The sequence below is a fragment of the Silene latifolia genome, chromosome 3 (genome assembly GCF_048544455.1).
Source record: "Silene latifolia isolate original U9 population chromosome 3, ASM4854445v1, whole genome shotgun sequence".
Taxonomy (NCBI): domain Eukaryota; kingdom Viridiplantae; phylum Streptophyta; class Magnoliopsida; order Caryophyllales; family Caryophyllaceae; genus Silene; species Silene latifolia.
This window is the reverse complement of record NC_133528.1, coordinates 12,597,698-12,619,086: the sequence shown is the minus strand read 5'-3', so window position 1 is coordinate 12,619,086 and position 21,389 is coordinate 12,597,698. Positions and strand designations below refer to the sequence as shown.

The following is a 21,389-nucleotide window of genomic DNA, read 5'->3' as shown; positions in this document are numbered from 1 at the left end:
GAAGCAGTACTTGAATTAGGTTATACAACAATGGCTGGGTATACCTAAATATCCATCTACACTATATTTCTCCTTGTCCAAATAAAGAACGATTAACAGCCACTAGCAACATAATACCAGGTTTTTGAGTAATTAGGATTTAGGGTAAGGCAAGTGATGGTGGTGATTATGGGTTGGTGATTTTGAGTTTGACAAAAAGGAGAGTAATAGGGTGGGGTTGATAATAATTGAGTAGTAAATTGAGTAGAAAGAGGATAATACACAGTGTTTTGGTTTGTGATTAAATGATGATGATGATGATGATAAAAGAATGATTAAGAAAAATGAAGAATCAGGATTTAGGAGAGAATGAATAATGATAAAATAAAAGAGAAAGAAGATATAAAAATCAGGAATAAAATAAAAGAAAAAAAATGACCTGTTGAGAAACCGGTCATAAGAGGTAAATAATGGCTTGAGTCTACTAGAAGTTAAATGACGTTAAAGATGAGATTATTCTCAGTTAAACACGAGGATAGATTAGTATGAGAAGATTGGGCATAAGATGGATTATTCCCATGAAATAACCCAAAGATATATTAATCTTGCTTTGGACTTGAATCTTTATGTCTTGAAAACACATTAAACTCTTGTCATTCTCCCTGTGCTCTATAAGTTCTGACAAATTTTTAGTTTCAAAATTTTCAGTATCTAACTTTGGAAAAATAGGAATAACAATTTCCACAGTAGAATGCATAGAAATACTCTCAACTTTTTCGTCCACAATCTCCAAATTTGATTCTTGGCTTAAATAATTTGATTCAACCACTTCAACTTTCAAATTTTCATTTTTAGGATTAGGACTTTCCTCCTTAGCATCAAATTTGCAATCAAAATAGCTCATGGTCGAAAGAGGCTTACAACTTAACTCCTTTAAACGATTTCTGATTATTTCCATTTTGGCAAATGATAGCTCCAGTTTGGCAAGCTCCATTCTTCGAAAAGCATCTTCTAATAATGCCAGTTTGTCACCCATGATCGCTGTGATTTCATAAAATCAAGAGCCGAAACTCTGATACTAGATGATATGTTAGCGGAAGCGTTAAATAGAATATGGTTTCCACAAAATGGAAATATATAAATAAAGCACTTTTTTGTGGGTTTTATGTTTATAATTAAATAGAAAATAAAAATTAAAGTTATGATTGCACAAATTCGATCTTGAATTTATACAAACTGGGTGCTTAATATTAGACGACCTTGCCTAATAATTAAACGATTGATTTCAACAACCGCAGCTAGAAAACCAAAATAGAATTGAATTACTTCTTAACTCTTATATTAAAATTCAACAAGAACTTCAATGTGTAATTTATATTAAAAATGTGATCATCAAATGAATTACAAAATCACTTATTTATAGTGATTTAGGAAATGAATGTACGTAAACATGAAAATGCACACCACTTATTACATTAAATAAAGGTACTTTGTTTATTTCCAATAAACTTGCGAGATACTTAAACTTCATGAGTTACAAACTTTAACTCAATTGATTAAGCCTTATGTTTTTAGTGAAAATGAAATGTGTTGCCTTGGAAATAACTCTGCATCTCATGCGCCATTAAATATATACCTAGTGGAGTTAGAACTCAAAGAATAATTGTTCTCCTCAGTTTTGAAAGACTTTTAAATATTTAAGGTAATCTTCATATACGACCCAAAAAAATCGAACATATTGTCGGAACCGCCATAATTGTTTAACTCTTAGTTTAATCTTATATCTCCAGTTGTATAATGACCCATTTAATTTTTAGTCGCTTCAAGTATGCCTTGTATTCGCATCAGCAAGACAGCAACTATCATAAGCAACGGTCTACTTACTGGTGCAACAATAAGCAAGATTGTTGTTCAACTATGGTCTGCTTATCGAGGCAACAGTAAGGAAGGCTGTTGCTCTAGCTCGTGTCACTTGAAGAGAGTCTTTGGTTTCAAAATATTCAAGCTTTCAAATACAAACTTCTATTTGTGAAATGTTCATTTATGATATTTTGAATTTAATGAAATGTTTTTTATTAAGAAAAGAATATCTCAATGGTATCTTTTAAAATGGCTTTACTCAAATTGGCAATTCATTTTATCATGGCTTTTGGGGAAGTAGAACGTATTCCTTTCCAAAATTGTTTTTCTAAAATGTCCTCACTTGATTGTCAACTTTACTCTGTGACCGATTTACAAAGACCTTTTAGGATAATAACAAAGCATTTTTTCTTCTTTCACCTTTGGAAATTGGAAGAATGCTCCCTTTTGTGCAAACTTGAAAAGATCAAAATATTTGTTCTCTACCAAAAGGTTTGACCTTCAAAACCCTAGTTTGCCTCTCTATAAAAGGAGCACTCCTTCCCTTCATTCACTAAGACTTTGAGAATTTCAAAGTGTTTTGTAGAATTGTTTTCAAAGAACTCAAGGCATTTCTATAATTTGCAAAATCTTTCTAAGTCTTCAAGTGACAACAGTCTTTACTACCGTTTCTTTAAGTATCATGTTCTCTTACCTAGAATCGTTTGATCAATATGTTGTCCTTATCAATTTTTCTTGAATCAGTTTGAGGAAACTTGATCTTGAAAACATTCTAAGTTACAGTGTCGAGTTCTTAGACAGAGTAGTCTTTAAACTCTTGTCGCAACCGGAGTAGGTTGTTGGTCCTTTTTATTGTAAGGGTTTTAAGTAGTCGGATTAGATCACTTAACTAATATATAAAAAGAAGATTGGACGTAGCCCCTTAGAGCGTTGGCCGAACCAATTCAAAAATCATTGTGTTGATCTCTCGTTACTTTTGATTCCGCTGCAATTATTTTACTTGTACTTCATTTGCGTTTTCCTTTAACAATGGTCCTGAATACTGTTACTTCTGGTCTGTAGCCTAAACCTCATTTGCTAAGACAAACAAGCAACAGTCACAACAACCATTGTTTTTCATTTTAACATTTTCCTTCAACAACGTGATGCACTTCTAATTACTCGATTTATTTGGAGATTTTCTTTCAACAACACGGTGGCATTTGAGTAGGACCACCGTCTTGGAGGCGGAAACAGAGCGGTGAGCAACCTTTCTAAGAGGCACCCCAAGGAAGTAATCAATGTACCCGGCTTTCGATTTCGTAGCTGATTTCGTCATTGTGGTGATAATAACTCAAGTAAGATTGCAATGAAGATTGGATTTGGGGAAAATTAAAGGGAAGAGAAGATGAAGATTAGGGTTACTTATTGATCAAGCTGTAAACAAATTAAAAATGTGAGATTAAGACGGTAAATTATACGAACAGAACAACGCGGTAATTTTGTGTGCAGATTATAATGGATTGATGCGATGTCAATGATTTATGGAATGTTTTGTTATTTAGTGGGCCGACCTTTTTTTGTTGGGCCTGTTTTTATAGTCACTAAAATTCTCGCTCCAAGTTTTGATATACTTGCTTATTTGCAATTGAGCTAATACTCTACTACATGTTTTTTTTTTTTGGATTTTTTACGTGATACCCGTGTATTTTTCGAATTCTACGTGATGTCCCTGCGTTTTTGAAAACATTAGTGGTATCCTTAAACTTATTAAAATGTTTCTAAAATACCCAAATTACTAAAAATTACGTTTTTATTCAGTTAAAATTTGTAATGAAAATATGTTACGATTGAGTAAACCAGGTTTATGTTAATGACATGACAAATTATAGTCGAAAAATCAATTAAAAATGTATAAACTAAACATTTAAAAGAGGCGAATTAGAGAAGTTTAGGTATTTTAATATGTTTCATTAAGTTTAACGCTTGTTTTGAGGGAGTCCTGCTTAAGAAAGAGTTTCTGTCTTAAAATCTTAACATGGGTCAAATACTACCATTTGGTGGTAAGTTTAAGACGGCTAATGTCTGTTTTAAATTAGAATTTGTGTTTTTATACAAGTGATTATGGGCTAGGCTCATGGGGGCTTGGGTTGGACTAAGACAAACAAAAATTCTAAAATCTGAAAAAAAAAATAAAAAAAATAGAAGAAAAGACGCGCGATACAGTAAGACAATTACAAATTTACAACTACACAAAATAAAACCAAACGCTTCAAATCCCTAAATACAACCATCCACTCCCACCTGCCGCCTCACTCCCCCGTCGTCTGCCGTCCACGGCCCACCGGTCTCCTACTCCGTGCACCTGACGTCCATGGTCTACCTGCCGGTATTGGTAAGCTAAATTTTCTCCAAATTCGGTTATTGAGAATTTGATTGATTGAATATTAATTGTTTAATTTCTAAATTGCTATTATTAGTTTGTTAATCTATTTGTATTAGTTTAGATTGAATGAGTGGTTAATTATATCATTTTTCTCAAACCCTAAATCACACCCTTACTTACAATTAATTTCGGTTTGTAGCACAGTTATTTGAGTTCAATTTTCTGTACTTTGGATCTATGACTGACTTGGTAGTTTGATACATACATATCAAGTTTGTCCAACTTTTTTCGAAACTATGAATTAGGAAAACACAAATTCTCATTTGTGACGGCCAATATCCGTTACAAGCTTGTGACGGGTCAAATAAAACCTACATGAGAGCATAAAGACAAATCATTTGTGATTCCCTATGCATTTTAGTTTTTGTCTTATCTACCATGTGGGTGATATATGACCCGTTACAAGCTTGTGACAGATGTATCCGTCACAAGTGAGACCTATTGTTAGGAAAAAATGATATAAGAGTAGTTTAATGTCAAAAGTACATTGCTCTCCCCCTTCTCTTACTCATCCCTAATCTTTATCGCTTTAGCTTTAGTTTTTGAGAATGTTACCTTTCAATTTCGTTTTTCTAGCTAAGGTATATGTTAAACTTCATACTGAAGAAATTACTAGGAATGCTCTTTTGAGTGTACTTGTGATAAGTATAAAACTAGGTCGCTAAAATACTAGAATTAACTACCAAATTAACAATTTATAGCCTAAACTTTGACTCTACTAACTTTCAATAAAAACAATAGTAAAGCGGAAGTAAAGGGTCGAACCCAAGAGAAGGAAATAAGACTAAAGCTTGAAATGTAAACTAATGACTACTAAGTGGATCTCTACTACTAATTAAGGTCCTAATGACAAAATTAACTTAACAAAAGCAATAATCACAAACAATGGATATTAACAAAGGTCAACAAGTAGGGGACATAGATGGAAAGGGATTGGTTTTGAGAAACAAACATGGAAATAAGAGTAGAAATTGGAAATCTTCCTATTGAGACAATTCCACAAACAACTAGTATGCAAGATTCAATATAAAGGGAAAACTTGATGTAATTCTCTCTTAGTAACCCAACAATGATGATGCTTGACTCTTTTATTCCTCTCTTACAATTTTCTACCCAATACTTTCATCTCAAGATATTGATACATGTAAATTAAACCATCTACAAATACCCTTCAAACTTAAGCAACAATTCATTAAACCATGAAAGGAGACTAAGCATGAGCATTAAGAGTTTAACCAAGAGATGAAGCTAGGATCAATTCCTCATAAGATTAAACCATACAAATGAGTAAAAGACATGAACTTTTCTATTTGTTGCATGAATCCTTTAAACCAAATCAACAAACAACAAACTTGCTTCAACAATCCCAACTAAATTAAACCATTTCATTAGGATTTGCACTAATTAAGTGAATAACATGCAAGGATGGCCAACCCAAACATTCATCTACTCAACATAAGAAATAAAGCACAAGAAAAGAACATTAGATAAATTAAGAGAGGTTTAAGAGTCTTACAATCACCAAAGTTGGATACTTTGATTAAATTACATCAAGAATGGAAAGATTAGCCTCCCATAGTCTTCATAAAACCCAAAAACAAAGAAAGATTACAACTTGAAATGGAAAATAGCCTTCTTAATTACTACAAGATTAACCCTAAAAATGAGATTAAAAGAGATGAAATGATGGTAGGTGATAATCCCAGGTCTTCAAACTCTCGGGTATATATAGGCCTTCACGAAAACCTAGAAAGATTTCCACTTAACAAGCCCACGAAGAAGATTAGAAAAACCCGTAAAGCGAGGATGCGCAGGTGCGCGCAGTCGCGCGCAAGACCTTATTCATGCTGCGCATTTTGCATTTTGGCGCACTGCACAAGACTTTTGCGCAGAGTCGCGCACGATCTCGCAAATCAACTTCTTTTTCCCACGAGCTAAACCTCTATAATAGCCTTCATTTCTTCTAGTCTTCATTCTTACTTCTCCCAATTGATTTCCAGGTTCAAGTGATCCTTTTGTGCTTTGCCTTGACCTTTGAAAGGTGCTTTAATGCCACTCGGGTTCCATGCATAAGGATTGAGTGCCCGACCGAGTAAAAATGCACAAGTTACCACCATATCACCGATTGCCAATTGTTAGGAAAAGTGTACCAAAAGACCCATATTAAAAGACACGAGGGTGATAAAATCGCCCTCTTAGACCGACACAATACGTGACTATCAAACTCCCCACACTTAGACTTTTGCTAGTCCCGAGCAAAACCCGAAACAAGCAACCATGAAGTCTACAAGAGAGCGTAGGAGAGTATGACCACTCTTCCCTTTCCTCTTCCTTCTTATGTCTCCCTCAAAACACAACCACCAATTAAAAAGAAAAGACATGACTCAAAGTTTCACAAACTCTCTTCCCTCACTCACCCTCCTTATTTCTCCCTCTAACAAGACACGACACAACCACCAACTCCGACTCATCACACAACTCCTCCCTCCTTATATCACCAACAAGAGATGGCCACTTTCACCTTATCCCAAGGTGGAAGCAAAGTGGCCTAAGCAACTCCTAAAACAATCTAATTCACCACTTATATCACCCCTTATCACTCCAAGCAAGGTATGATCATGCTACTTGGTTGGCCACACTCAAAGTAAATCAACAACCAAAGTAGCCAAAGCAAAAATCCACCGATTTGGGACAAGTTTCGTGACTCAAAAAGAAATTAAATCCTATTCTAGCCTCCTTCCAAGACCCTCCTTATCACTCCCTTCTTATCCCTCCATCTTTTTGGTGTTACAATTTTTTTAATTTTTCAATTTTTTTGGTGAAAATCCCTCATTTTGCCTAAGGTGCCCTTTCGGGTTTTCACCTTAGCTTTTCCTTTCCTCTCATGGTGGCTCGCAACTCATTTCTTCATTTTACCCGGAATGCCCTTTCGGGTTTTCATCCCGTCCTCGGCCACCTTCCCAATCTTGCCTAGGCGCCCACCCTTGTGGGTTTTCACCTAGCCGGGATTTTCGTTTTTTTTTTTTTTTTTTTTTTTTTTTTTTTTTTTTTTTTTTGAAAGACAATATACATATGTTACAATTCTCACTCCCCCACACTTAAATTTCACATTGTCCTCAATGTGAGGGAGTGCCAACTTCTTCAAGAATTTAGTTGGAGGGGCCCGAGCCTTCGCCTTGCTCGTGTGCCCCTCGGTTCTTTCTTCTTCTCTCTCTTCTTTCTCTTTCTTGTTGGGCCCTTATGTAGGCCTCATTCACTTGCGGTTCATCTATGGTGGGTTGATAGGTTGGGTCATTGGAGTGAATTGTCATGCCGAAAAGGCCTCGAATAAGGCCAAAAGAGTCTTCATGGGCTTTGGCGTCATAGTAGGAGTCGTCAAGGTATTGGTGGTGCCTTTCATTTTGCACCCCAAATTGTTGACTCACTTCTTCCCGCCACTTGTTTTGTTCTTGCCACATAGCTTGATTGTCCGCCCAAGCTTTGGCACATTGTTGTTGCCATGCAAGAGACTCCTCTTGCCTCTTGGCCATGTCTTCAAGAATTTTCTTTTGGGCCAATTCGGCCTCATCTCCCAACCGTCTATGCTCCTCAAAAGATTTTCGGAATTGATCATAACTCTCCAATCTTGGCGTTTGTTGTTGTTGCCAAGAATGGGAGCTCTCAACCCTCCCACTTATCGCTTCCAACGTCCCCCGGGTATCCTCAAAGTACTTAAACATTTGGTGTTGCCACGGTGGTAAAGGTGTACTTGAGGAACCCCCGGCCTCAAACATAGGGGTGTCTTGAGGCGATTGGTAGGTCGAAGGAATGTGCGGGGTCTCATGGTATCCCCTCTCAATATTCTCAATCTCTCTTTCCTCTTCATGTTGGGGACCTCGGGAGGTCTCAACGGCTCTTCTTTTCCTCACTCTTTGCGGTGGTGGGTTAGGGAGATTGCCCTCCGGAGGACAATAGAAATCTCGGGCTCGTGGTCCACTCGGGAGGGGGCCATTCAAAGGAAGCTTCATGTAAGTTACACCCCCCTCTCCCAACCAATTACAACTCCATGGAACCGTGTCCAAAGAGTGAATCATATGAGTTTCCACCAACCCCGCTTCATTGTAGAGGTGATTCCCCCACACACGAGGTCAGTTGCTCCTCCTAATGTCCCCAACTAAACTAGCCACAAAAAGAGTGACCAAACCTCCACAATTGATACTTCCTTTCTTTTCACGTTGCTTAGTTGCACCCACCACAAAAAGCCTTGCCCAATCCGCACTCCTCCCCCTCGGGCAACATCGCCCACAAACACTCACGGACCCCATCATTGAGCTTGGTAGGCTCCCCCATCGTAAAGAAAAAGCATGAAATCATTCGGGTGAGAATCCGGATGGGGGGGTTTGTGATTGAGGCTATTTTGTCATTGTTTGTCCGGGTGTGTTTCCTTGTGAGCCCAAACCAAGAATCATCCAAGGCCGTACCCGTTAGGTTTATTGGGGAGGGTGGTTTGGTGATCCTCAAAATTTCCCTTACCCGCTCAAAGGTTATGGTGTGCCAAGTTTTGTTCAACCTAAAGTTCACCCTTTCATTCCCTCTTTCCCCCGTGATTTCGATGGTCGAGAGGAATTCTAAGGTGTAAGCGGAGTAGGTGCGAGGTTGAAGGTTAAGGTACCTCTCTAACCCCACCTTAGTGAGGAAGGCAAGGGTTTGGTCAAGGATTCCCATATCCCTCAAGGTTTCCGGGTGAAGGAATTTGGAAATTGGGAGGGGCTTACTCTCAAGGAACCTAAAGTAAGTCTTAATGTTGTTTGGTAACCCTTCATCCCCCTTAAAAGGTTTGGGTGGTGCATTTGGTGGAGGTTGGTTTGAGGCTTCCCCCTTCTTCTTAGACTTCCCTTTTCCAAGACCAAAAACCATCTTGTTCTTGTAGAAAAAATTTTCAAAAACAACCACTTAATACAACCAAAAATCTGAAAAATTTTCTAAGGGGCAATTCAACAAACACCTTATGTGCACTAGCACCAAATTGTGTATCTAAGGTAATTTTGTTGAATATTTGCCTCCCCTAACAGAAAATGATTACCAACAATCCCCAAACAAGCAATTACAAGCAAGAAACAACTCAACTACTCAAACGAAAATGAATTGAAAAAATTAAGACAAGGATAGGGAAGAAAGTTGTTATACCTCCCCGAAAAAATCCTCAATCTTGCTTGAATGTTGCATAAAAACCCCTTTAAAACCCAGAAATCCACTTGAACAAGCTTCAATTCAACCCGGAAAAATTCTAGGGTTAGGGAGATTTGGGGATTTTTGGCAGAAAATTGGAGATTTGATGGTGTTTTTGATGTCAAGGACGAATTTGGTGAAGAAGTTGGTGATGAGAAGGAGGTTTGTTGTTGATATGGAGTGATTTTGGTAGGATTCTTAGTGAATGAGAGAAGGGGTTTGGTTTTGTCGACAAAAATAATGGAGTAAGTTATGAGGAGGAAGCACGGGCTAAGAGAAGAAAAGAACCGAGATTGCAGACCTGCGCAGGCTGCGCAGGCTGCGCAATCACTGTAGTTGCCTGCGCAATTTTGCGCACCTGCGCATGCCTTTTGCGCAGTCGCGCAATGTTTGCGATTTTGCTCTTGTTCTTTTAATTCCAAATTCACTTCCTTAGCCAATAATTTTCCCAATTCTTCTTGTTCTCTTTTCCTTGGTCTCTTCCTATGACTTTGTTCATCAAACCCGACTCTCATCTCCTCTTGGGCACGCCTTCCAAGAGGGTTCTTGCAAATCACTATATCATTAAACAAACCTCAAGTGCCTTTTTACATGTCAAATGCAAATGAAATTAATTCAACGAAAATTAACATGCGAGTAAATAAATTGCGGAATTAAATTGCGAAAATAAACTACTCTAAGAAAGCAATGAAATTGGGATAGAATATTTACAAATTTGCCGTTATTTAACGTCGATGGCTCGACTTAGTCCAAGTTGGAGAATCAATCTTTATAAATTGGATCTTCTAAAAGAAGATCCTCTTCACCTCAGTAGATCGATTCCTTTGTAGTACTTCTTCAACCTTTGCCCATTTACCTTTATCACTTTCCCCGAGGTCGGGTCTTCCACCTCCACCGCTCCGTGGGGAAAAACCTTCTTGACTTTGTAAGGTCCAAACCACTTTGACCTTAGCTTGCACGGAAAATTCTTGAGGCGACTTTGGAAAACCAACACATCTTCTCCCTCTTTGAAAACTCTTCTTGTGACCATCTTGTCATGCCAAGACCGAGCCTTTTCCTTGTAGATGCTAGCATTGTCATAGGCATTGTGCCTAAGCTCTTCCAATTCTTGTATTTGAAGCTTTCGGTGCAATCCCGCCTCATCGACATTTTGATTAAAAGCTTTGATTGCCCAATAGGCTTTGTGCTCCACTTCTACGGGAAGGTGGCATCCCTTCCCATAAATTAGCCTATATGGGGACATGTCGATTGGGGTCTTATAGGCCGTTCTATAAGCCCAAAGAGCATCTTCAAGCCTCTTGCTCCAATCCTTTCGGTCGGGATTGACCGTTCTTTCCAAGATGTGTTTAACCTCCCGGTTAGAGACTTCCGCTTAGCCATTTGTTTGGGGGTGATATGCCGTAGAAACTTTGTGAAGCACACCATATTTTTGAAGCAAGGTTGAGATTACCTTGTTACAAAAATGAGTCCCCCTATCACTCACAATGGCTTTTGGGAAGCCGAATCTTGAAAATATATTACTTTTGACAAATGCTTGCACCGTCTTTGCATCATCACATTTTGTGGGGATGGCTTCTACCCACTTAGACACGTAGTCGACCGCCAAGAGGATGTAGATGTATCCATAGGAGTTAGGGAATGGCCCCATGAAGTCTATTCCCCAAACATCAAAAATTTCCAAGTAGAGCATCGGTTGTTGGGGCATTTCATTCCTACGTGATATGTTGCCAAAACGTTGGCACCTATCACAAGTAGTAACGAAAATATGAGCATCTTTAAATAACTTGGGCCAATAGAAACCGCACTCAAGAATTTTACGTGCCGTTCTATGCGGCCCAAAGTGACCCCCACAAGCGTACTCATGGCAATGCTTTAGGATGGACGGGATTTCTACATCCGGCACACAACGGCGGATGACTTGATCTTGGCACATTTTCCACAAATATGGCTCATCCCATATATAGAACCTAGAATCGGACTTGATCTTGTTCCTTTGACTAGATGAAAGAGAGGTGGGAAACTTCTTGGTGACCATGTAGTTTACCAAGTTGGCATACCATGGCTCCGTCATCCTCAAACTATAAAGAGATTCATGAGGCAAACTCCCATCGACTACCCCCATTCGTTGTATTTGTTGATCATTAAGTTGTAGTCGACTTAGGTGGTCGGCCACCACATTTGCCAATCCCTTTTTCTCTCTTATCTCTATGTCAAACTCACTAAGTAGGAGAACCCACCTCATTAATCTTGGTTTGGAGTCCTTCTTGCTCACAAGTTGAGTGATGGATTTGTGATCGGTATAGACAATCACCTTGACTCCTAGTAAGTATGAGCGGAACTTCTCTAGAGCATAAACCACCGCCAAGAATTCCTTCTCGGTGACGGTGTAGTTTCGTTGGGCATCATTCAAAAGAGAGGAAGCATATTGAATCACATAAGAAGCTTTGTCATCCTTTTGTCCCAATACGGCTCCAATGGCAAAATCACTTGACGGTCATGATCTCAAAAGGTCGATCCCACTTGGGTGCTTGAATGATTGGGGCCGATACAAGTCTTTCCTTCAACAAGTCAAATGCTTCCCTACAATGATCATCAAACACGAACTCCACATCCTTGTGCAAAAGTTTGCACAAGGGGTTAGCGATTTTGGAGAAATCTTTAATAAACCTTCGATAAAAACCCGCGTGGCCCAAGAACGACCTCACGTCTCGAGTATTAGATGGATACGGTAAGGTTTTAATCACATCCACCTTTGCCGTATCCACCTCAATCCCTCTTTTCGACACTATGTGTCCTAACACGATTCCACTACTCACCATCAAGTGACACTTTTCAGAATTTAAAATGAGGTGAGAGTCTATGCACCGTGATAGGACCATAGCGAGGTGGTCTAGACACGAGTCAAATGAGTCCCCATGGATGGTGAAGTCATCCATGAAGACTTCCAAAATACGCTCCACATAGTCCGAGAAAATGCTCATCATGCATCGTTGGAAAGTCTTGCCGGGGCATTGCACAATCCAAAAGGCATGCGGCGGTAAGCATAAGTACCGAATGGGCAAGTAAAGGTTGTTTTGGATTGATCCTCCGGGTGAATGGGGATTTGAAAATACCCTAATATCCATCCAAAAAGCAATAGTACTCTTTCCCACCTAACCTCTCTAGCATTTGATCTAGAAAGGGTAGGGGAAATGGTCCTTCCAAGTGACTTGGTTGAGGCGACGATAATCAATACACACCCTCCATCCCGTTTGCAAACGGGTGGGGATCAATGCCCCTTGAGTGTTTTTGACTACCGTCACCCCTCCCTTCTTTGGTACAACTTGAGTAGGACTTACCCATTGGGAGTCACTAATTGGAAAGATAATACCCATTTGAAGAAGTTTGATAATCTCTTCCTTGACAACTTCCATCATAGGTGGATTAAGCCTTCGTTGTGGTTGTCGAACGGGTTTTGCATCCTTTTCCAATCGAATTTTGTGCATGCAAGTGCTTGGGCTTATCCCCTTGATATCCGCGATGCTCCATCCAAATGCTCCTTTATACTTTTTGCAAAAACATCCACCAACCTCCTCTCTTGTTCACTCTCAAGTTGGTTTGAAATTATGAGGGGTAGAGTGTCATTTGCCCCAAGAAAGACGTATTTCAAATTGTTGGGGAGTGGTTTGAGGTTGGGGGTGGGTGGCTTAATGATGGATGGAAGGGGCCTTTCAAGGGAGGCCTCTAAGGATAGAAAATGGGACGGGTTATCATAAGAGTAGGAAGAAAAACATGACTCGGATGGGTTGGAAATTGCGCAGTCGCGCATGATAGGTCTCGCGCAGTCGCGAGATTGCGCAGTCGCGCGCATTGTGGTCTGCGCAGTCGCGCGGTCTCGACATTCCTTCTTCAATTTCTTTCACTTCTTTTCCATCCTTTAATTCTTTAAGTGGTTCTTCCTTTTCCAATTCTTCTACACTTTCCTGCACATCATTAGACAACAAAAAACGCAACCCTTCCTTCTCGACATTGTTAGTGAGGGCCACCTCAAGTGGGTCCCTTTGACACAACATATAAACTTGAGAGGTAATTGGTTCAATGATGTCTAAGAAATAACATGAATGTGAATCGCTAGGTTGTTTCATAGCATCATAGATGTTGTACGTGAGTTTCTTTCCATCAAATTCCATAGTGAGGTTCCCATTAGACACATCAATCTTGGTTTTAGAGGTCTTCATAAAAGGCCTCCCCAAAAGGATGGGAGTGGCCCTCGAGTCGGCTTCCATGTCAAGAACATAGAAGTCGGCCGGGAAGGTTAAGTGATCTACCTCTACCAACACATCCTCCACCATCCCCTTTGGGTATATGTTTGAGCGATCCGCAAGTTGGATCACTACATCGGTTTTGTTCAATGGTGGAAGTCCCAAAGTCTCATAGAGGGCATATGGCATAACATTGATTGATGCACCAAGGTCTAACATAGCATGAGTGAAACTTTTGTCCCCCGATAGAGCATGGTATGGTGAACATTCCCGGGTCTCCACACTTTTTGGGAAGTGATTTTTTAAAAATTGCGGAAACATGTTCACTTACCCTTACTCTTTGGGTTCCCTTCCTTGGGCTTCTCCTAGGTGTGCAAAGTTCCTTGAGAAACTTGGCATACCTAGGCACACCTTTCAAAAGATTTAGCAAAGGGATATTTACTTCACACTTCCTAAAAGTTTCATAGAGATCCTCATCTCTTGCGACACTTTTAGAATGTGTGAGAGCACTAGGAAAAGGTACCTCAACAACATACTCTCTCTCGATCTCCTCAACATGATCCTTGGCTTTGTTGCTTTCACTCTTTTCTTTGTCATTCCTCAAGGGAGTCTTCTCCTCTTCCCCACTAGCTCTAGAGGGTGTCTCTTTCTCTTCCTCAACCACTAGCTCTTCTTCAACTTGTTCCTCAATGTCAATGACCCTCTCATGTGATTTGGCCTTCCTCTTCTTCTTCTTGGGGAGATTCTGGGTTCTCCCCTTTCTCAAAGTCATGGAGCTTGCATTTTCCTTTGGTGGAAATGTTGTAGATGGAATTGAGTTAGAGTTCCTTTGATTGTTCTTGGCCATTTCTTGTGCAAGTTGGCCAAGTTGGATCTCAAGGTTCTTCACTCTAAAGATCACTTGAAATTTTGTCCGCATCCATTTTGTCAAATCTCTTGGTATTTTCGGCTTGCCCTTTCATGAGCATCTTAAACATCTCATTTGTAGACAAATCTTCATTTCCTTGGGAGGAAGAGCCCCCTCCTTGTTGGAAGTTCTTGTGGTTACCTTGGAAATTCCCTTGGTTTCCTTGGTTTCCAAATTGGAAGGATCCTCCCTTGGCTTGTTGATGATTGTTGTTTCTTTGGTAATTGGGGTTTTGTCCTTGAGAGTTGGAGTTCTTCAAGTGATTGAATTGACCATTTTGGAAGCTCTTGGAAGTATCTCCTCCCCAACTAAGGTTTGGATTGTCCCTTGACCCAATATTGTAAGTATTGCCACTCGGATCATACTTATAATACCCTCCCCATTAGGGTTCCTAGAGTTGTATTGACCGTGCATCATGGCACTCACATTCTCCTTGGTTAGTCCTTGCTCTTCCATGATGGGACAAGTTTCCATTGGGTGTGGCCCTTGACAAAAATTACACTCCACATTAGATCCTTGTGCTCCTCCTTGATTGTTCCCCACTAGTTGAGCAACCATTTTTGTGAGATCATCCACGGTTTTCTCAAGCTTGTGGGAGGAAGGAGAAGGTGTCTCAATGGAGTTAATATTCTTTGATACTCGGCTTCTTCCATAATTCCTTGTGCTAGCGGCCAACTTTTCTATGATCTCATTTGCCTCCGCCACGGAATAGTTGTCAACTCCACCACCCGTAGCGGAATTAACCATGATTTGGTATTGTACGGTAAGGCCATCACAAAAGTTGACCAAAAGGTCATCACCACTAAGGCCATGGTAAGGACATTGAGCAACTAGCTTCTTGAATCTCTCCCAATACTCATATAAGCTCTCACTTGCATCTTGCTCCTAGAAGTGATGGCTTTCTTTGCATGGTTATGTCTTGAGTCGGGGTAGTATTTCTCAAGAAAAGCCGCCTTCATGTCCTTCCAAGTACGGATTGTACCCGATTGAAGGTAAAACAACCAATCTTTTGCCGCATCTTGAAGTGAGAATGGGAAAGCTCTCAACTTAAATTGATCTTCCGTGACACCATTTGGAATTGCACCCTCACACATCATATGGAATTCGGAAAGATGGCGATTTGGGTCATCCCCCGCATGTCCATGAAACTTTGGGAGGTTGTGAATGAAATAGCCCTTCAATTCAAAGTTGGCATTAGCCCCCATGGGTGGGTAGGCTATGCAAAGAGGTTGAGTGTCATAATTTCTTGCCCGGAGCTCCCTAATAGTTCTAGTATCATTCGCCATTTGTGGGTATTCCACTTCAATTGGTTCTACTTCTATTGGTTCTTCTTCAATGGGGACTTCTAAAGGTGGTTCTTCTTCTCTATGTTCTCTTGGTGGTCTTCGGTACCAAGGGTTAGTGAAAAGCCAAGAATATGCTCCAAACGCGTCTTCTTCCACGGGGGTTGATTCACCGTGTGGTGGAGAGCTAAACATAAACCTTCACACTAACCACACCAATTAGAACTTCCACGTATTTATCAAGGCAAAGAGAAGAGAAAAATCTACTAGCATGCAATTTAACAATCAATTTTCTACAAAGACTAACTATACTAATTAAAGACCAATAGTTCAAAAACAAGCTTTAGCTATGTTGCCTTCCCCTAAGAACGGCGCAAAATTTGATAAGTATAAAACTAGGTCGCTAAAATACTAGAATTAACTACCAAATTAACAATTTATAGCCTAAACTTTGACTCTACTAACTTTCAATAAAAACAATAGTAAAGCGGAAGTAAAGGGTCGAACCCAAGAGAAGGAAATAAGACTAAAGCTTGAAATGTAAACTAATGACTACTAAGTGGATCTCTACTACTAATTAAGGTCCTAATGACAAAATTAACTTAACAAAAGCAATAATCACAAACAATGGATATTAACAAAGGTCAACAAGTAGGGGACATAGATGGAAAGGGATTGGTTTTGAGAAACAAACATGGAAATAAGAGTAGAAATTGGAAATCTTCCTATTGAGACAATTCCACAAACAACTAGTATGCAAGATTCAATATAAAGGGAAAACTTGATGTAATTCTCTCTTAGTAACCCAACAATGATGATGCTTGACTCTTTTATTCCTCTCTTACAATTTTCTACCCAATACTTTCATCTCAAGATATTGATACATGTAAATTAAACCATCTACAAATACCCTTCAAACTTAAGCAACAATTCATTAAACCATGAAAGGAGACTAAGCATGAGCATTAAGAGTTTAACCAAGAGATGAAGCTAGGATCAATTCCTCATAAGATTAAACCATACAAATGAGTAAAAGACATGAACTTTTCTATTTGTTGCATGAATCCTTTAAACCAAATCAACAAACAACAAACTTGCTTCAACAATCCCAACTAAATTAAACCATTTCATTAGGATTTGCACTAATTAAGTGAATAACATGCAAGGATGGCCAACCCAAACATTCATCTACTCAACATAAGAAATAAAGCACAAGAAAAGAACATTAGATAAATTAAGAGAGGTTTAAGAGTCTTACAATCACCAAAGTTGGATACTTTGATTAAATTACATCAAGAATGGAAAGATTAGCCTCCCATAGTCTTCATAAAACCCAAAAACAAAGAAAGATTACAACTTGAAATGGAAAATAGCCTTCTTAATTACTACAAGATTAACCCTAAAAATGAGATTAAAAGAGATGAAATGATGGTAGGTGATAATCCCAGGTCTTCAAACTCTCGGGTATATATAGGCCTTCACGAAAACCTAGAAAGATTTCCACTTAACAAGCCCACGAAGAAGATTAGAAAAACCCGTAAAGCAGGGATGCGCGAGTGCGCGCAGTCGCGCAAGCACTTTGTTCATGCCTGCGCATTTTGGCGCACTGCAAGACTTCCCTTTTGCGCAGCAGTCGCGCATACGATCTCGCAAATCAACTTCTTTTTCCCACGAGCTAAACCTCTATAATAGCCTTCATTTCTTCTAGTCTTCATTCTTACTTCTCCCAATTGATTTCCGGTTCTGAAGTGATCCTTTTGTGCTTTGCCTTGACCTTTGAAAGGTGCTTTAATGCCACTCGGGTTCCATGCATAAGGATTGAGTGCCCGACCGAGTAAAAATGCACAAGTTACCACCATATCACCGATTGCCAATTGTTAGGAAAAGTGTACCAAAAGACCCATATTAAAAGACACGAGGGTGATAAAATCGCCCTCTTAGACCGACACAATACGTGACTATCAACTTGTGAGATTAAATTGGTGTAATGGAAGCTTAAAGCAAATTCCTTTCCACAGTGTTGAGCAATTCATTGTGTTATTACCACCAACAGTAATGTCATATACCTGTTTTGGCTGCTTCTATGTAGTCCATTAGTCTTAGTAAGTACGAGTAATAAGTCTTGTACTATTCATGTCAAGATTTGGATTCTGACATTACATGGTGTGTCACCCATAAAAATAATGGGGTTTTACATAGTAAAAACCGGTATGATTTTACACATAGTCGCTTTCTATACGGTAAGATTACAATAACCTGTGGGGTCTTGAGACCCTACACCCACAATGGTAGGAAGGCCACTGGTGTGGGTGTGGGTGTGGGTGTGGGTGTGGGTGTGGGTGTGGGTGTGAGTGGCCTGTGATATGCTATTACTTCTATGACTCCTTTGAAATTATCTTGATAATTTTCCCTACGCCATAGAGAAAAAGGCGGTAAAGGGGTAAAATGGGAGTAGGCTATGCATTTAATTTTGTTTATGGGTGTGTATAAATTTAACAAGTTTGTATTCATTTGTGCGATTATTTTTTCCAGCATATAATATAATATAACTCCCAACGGAATTCGTCATAGTTGTATATCATGTACGGAGTATTAAATTGTTTCAGATTATGTAACGTAAGATTAGTCCGCTTTTTTTGTTGCATGAATAGATCTGATCACTTGCTGTATCGAGTATAATTCCCAATATCAAATTAATGTAATCATAAAATTGATATTGATATTCCAGATAATTTAATTTTTTGATATATTGGTAATTAATTAACAATTAGTCTCACTTTAGACGAGTATATCTGTCTAAAGTGTAGACGAGGTCAAAATGTCACCACTTACATAATAAGACAAAGTGGTGACATTTTACTTGTTGTTTGTCTTATTATTAAAGCTGTGTGATATTTGACCTGTCTATAACAGTGTCCGTCTAGAGTGAGAATTTGTGATTAATTAATTGATGAATGACATAAAAATTTGTATATTATAATTGAGTTATTTTTAATTTAATGAACCAAGCATGTTAATGAAATAGCAGTGTAGCAATTAGCATACATCAAACAAATTAAATCCACTATAGAACGTGGGTAGCTTTATTTTGCAAAAAAAAAAATTGTTGTTTGAAAAGTCAGCATTCAACCACATAGCGACACCTTAGTTTTGTGGTTGCTTTAATATATAGAATATTTGATTTTTTTTTTTAGTAAATAAATCAATCCATGTGGGCAAGGATCATTATATTTCCTCTTTATTTCAAATTGCTGTTTAAAACAACTGTAAACTATTTAGTGAAACGATGAGAGTAATGAATTAGTTAGTGACTTAGATTAGATACTCCAATAGACATCTTGGAAACAAAGTGGTAAGTGAGGTTGATTACGTGTGCAAATATGTGTGAACTTTGAAACAATTCTACTGTACTACCAGCTACAATTGTATACTGTAGTATACTGTACTACCAGCTACAATTGTATACTACTCCGTATCATTTTGTACTGAATTGCCTGAGACTAAAGTGTTGATACTTTTTATATTATTAGGGAAATCAGAAGAGGTAGAGAGATGATGGGAAACCGCACGAGGCCTGATAATGAGTTTGAGGTAATAGTGATAGGTGCCGGAATCATGGGAAGTTGTAGTGCATACGAGGCATCCAAAAGAGGCTATTCCACCCTCCTCCTCGACCAGTTCGACTTTCTTCACAATAGGGGTTCCTCCCATGGCGAGTCTCGCACCATCCGAATAACCTACCCGGAGCCTTACTACTCTTCCATGGCCCTCCAATCCTCTCGCCTTTGGGAGGAAGCCCAGTCCCAGGTTGGCTACAAGGTCTTGTACCCCACCCAACAGCTCGACTTTGGGCACTCCACTGACATGGCTCTCCAGGCTATCATCAGTAGCTGCCGTTCTACTTCTGTCGAGTTTCGAGTACTAAACTCTTCTGAGATGGGACAAGAGTTCGGTGGTGGGGTTGTGCTGCCAGAGGACTGGATTGGGGTAGTGAGCGAGGGAGCAGGTGTTATTAAGCCTACTAAAGCCGTCTCTATGTTCCAAACCCTTGCCTTTCGTAATGGGGTTGTCCTGAAAGACAACATAAAAGTTACGGGCATTGAAAGAAACCGCACTGATGGTGGTTTAGTCGTGTCTACAGAATCGGGGGAGATGTTTTACTGTAAAAAATGTGTGGTTACTGCTGGATCATGGATGAAGAAACTTGTAAAGGACGTTACCGGCCGTGATATTCCCATAGAACCCTTGGAGACAACCATTTGTTACTGGAAAATAAAAAAAGGCCACGAGAAGGACTACTCCATTGATGGAGGTTTTCCCTCATTTGCCGGGTATGGATTACCCTACATATATGGCACCCCTTCTTTAGAGTATCCAGGCTTGATCAAGGTAGCCGTACATGGGGGACGTCCCTGTGACCCTGATAAACGGACTTGGATGCCAGAAACAGGGTTGATGGATTTATTGAGGAAGTGGGTGTGTGAAAGGTTTGGGGGCCGTGTGGAACATGAAGGCGGCCCTGTGTCAACTCAGTCATGCATGTACTCGATGACTCCAGACGATGATTACGTGATAGACTTCTTGGGAGAGGAGTTTGGGAAGGATGTGGTGATTGCGGGTGGGTTCTCAGGACATGGCTTCAAGATGGTGCTTGACGGGCATGTCGAAGGAGTAGAGATGGGCTACTTCAAGCTAGCTAGGTTTGACCAAAATCCTAAAGGTAATGTCAAGGGATTTGCAGAACAAGTTGGGCTCTCGTCCCAACCCCGTGCGCATAGTGACTAGTGATCTGTTCATGCTACAAAGTACAAACCCCATTTCTATTGTGGCAGATTGTGGTGTGTGCAAATTAGAAATACTCGGTTTTAGTTTGTCAACAGTTTCATATTTCCGAGTTTGATTCGTGTGCTTGCATTTTTCTGTTTACACAGGGTAAATAACAATAGCTATGGTAACTTGGTCAGTTGGTCACTATTTATATGTTCATTGGTCACTATTTGTTTTGCATAAATTCATAATTGGCCGAAAAACAGTGAACCAAATAACGATTTCTGGGGTTCCTAACCCAGAAATCCCAAAACCTTAGTGAATTCCAGAGCTACTTTTCGTCGTGGAAACTCATCAACCTTATTTCTTTCAGCTTGTAACAATGCATCCTTATTCTGTGCTGCTATCCGTGAGTCTTCCAATTCAGATATTATGGACGTGATGTCTTTTTCAAGGTTCTCCTTGCATTCAGCATATATAATTCTTACTAATATCATCGTCATCATGGTCATGGGCGTCACGCATCAAAACATGAGACAGTTTTATCTAACCATGTCAAAAACTCGTGAAGATCAGCATAACTTTGCACCTTAGACATCTTCGAAGCTTCTAAAGCATCATTCGTGCATCTGGTGACCTCTTGCCTAAGAAAAGAAATTTCAGAATCACGGTCTTGTAACTGTATGTGATTGAAGGCCTTGAATTTCCGAAAGGAGACC

General features: G+C 39.5%; 1 protein-coding gene across 1 annotated transcript; it reads left to right on the top strand.

Moving 5' to 3' along the window:
* The first annotated feature begins 4,054 nt into the window (after positions 1-4,054).
* LOC141647236 (putative sarcosine oxidase) lies at positions 4,055-20,874 on the top strand. Its single transcript, XM_074455349.1, has 2 exons — positions 4,055-4,213; positions 19,434-20,874. The coding sequence occupies exon 2, from the start codon at positions 19,456-19,458 to the stop codon at positions 20,686-20,688; it is 1,233 nt and encodes a 410-aa protein (XP_074311450.1). The 5' UTR covers positions 4,055-4,213; positions 19,434-19,455; the 3' UTR covers positions 20,689-20,874.
* The last annotated feature ends 515 nt before the right edge of the window (positions 20,875-21,389 follow it).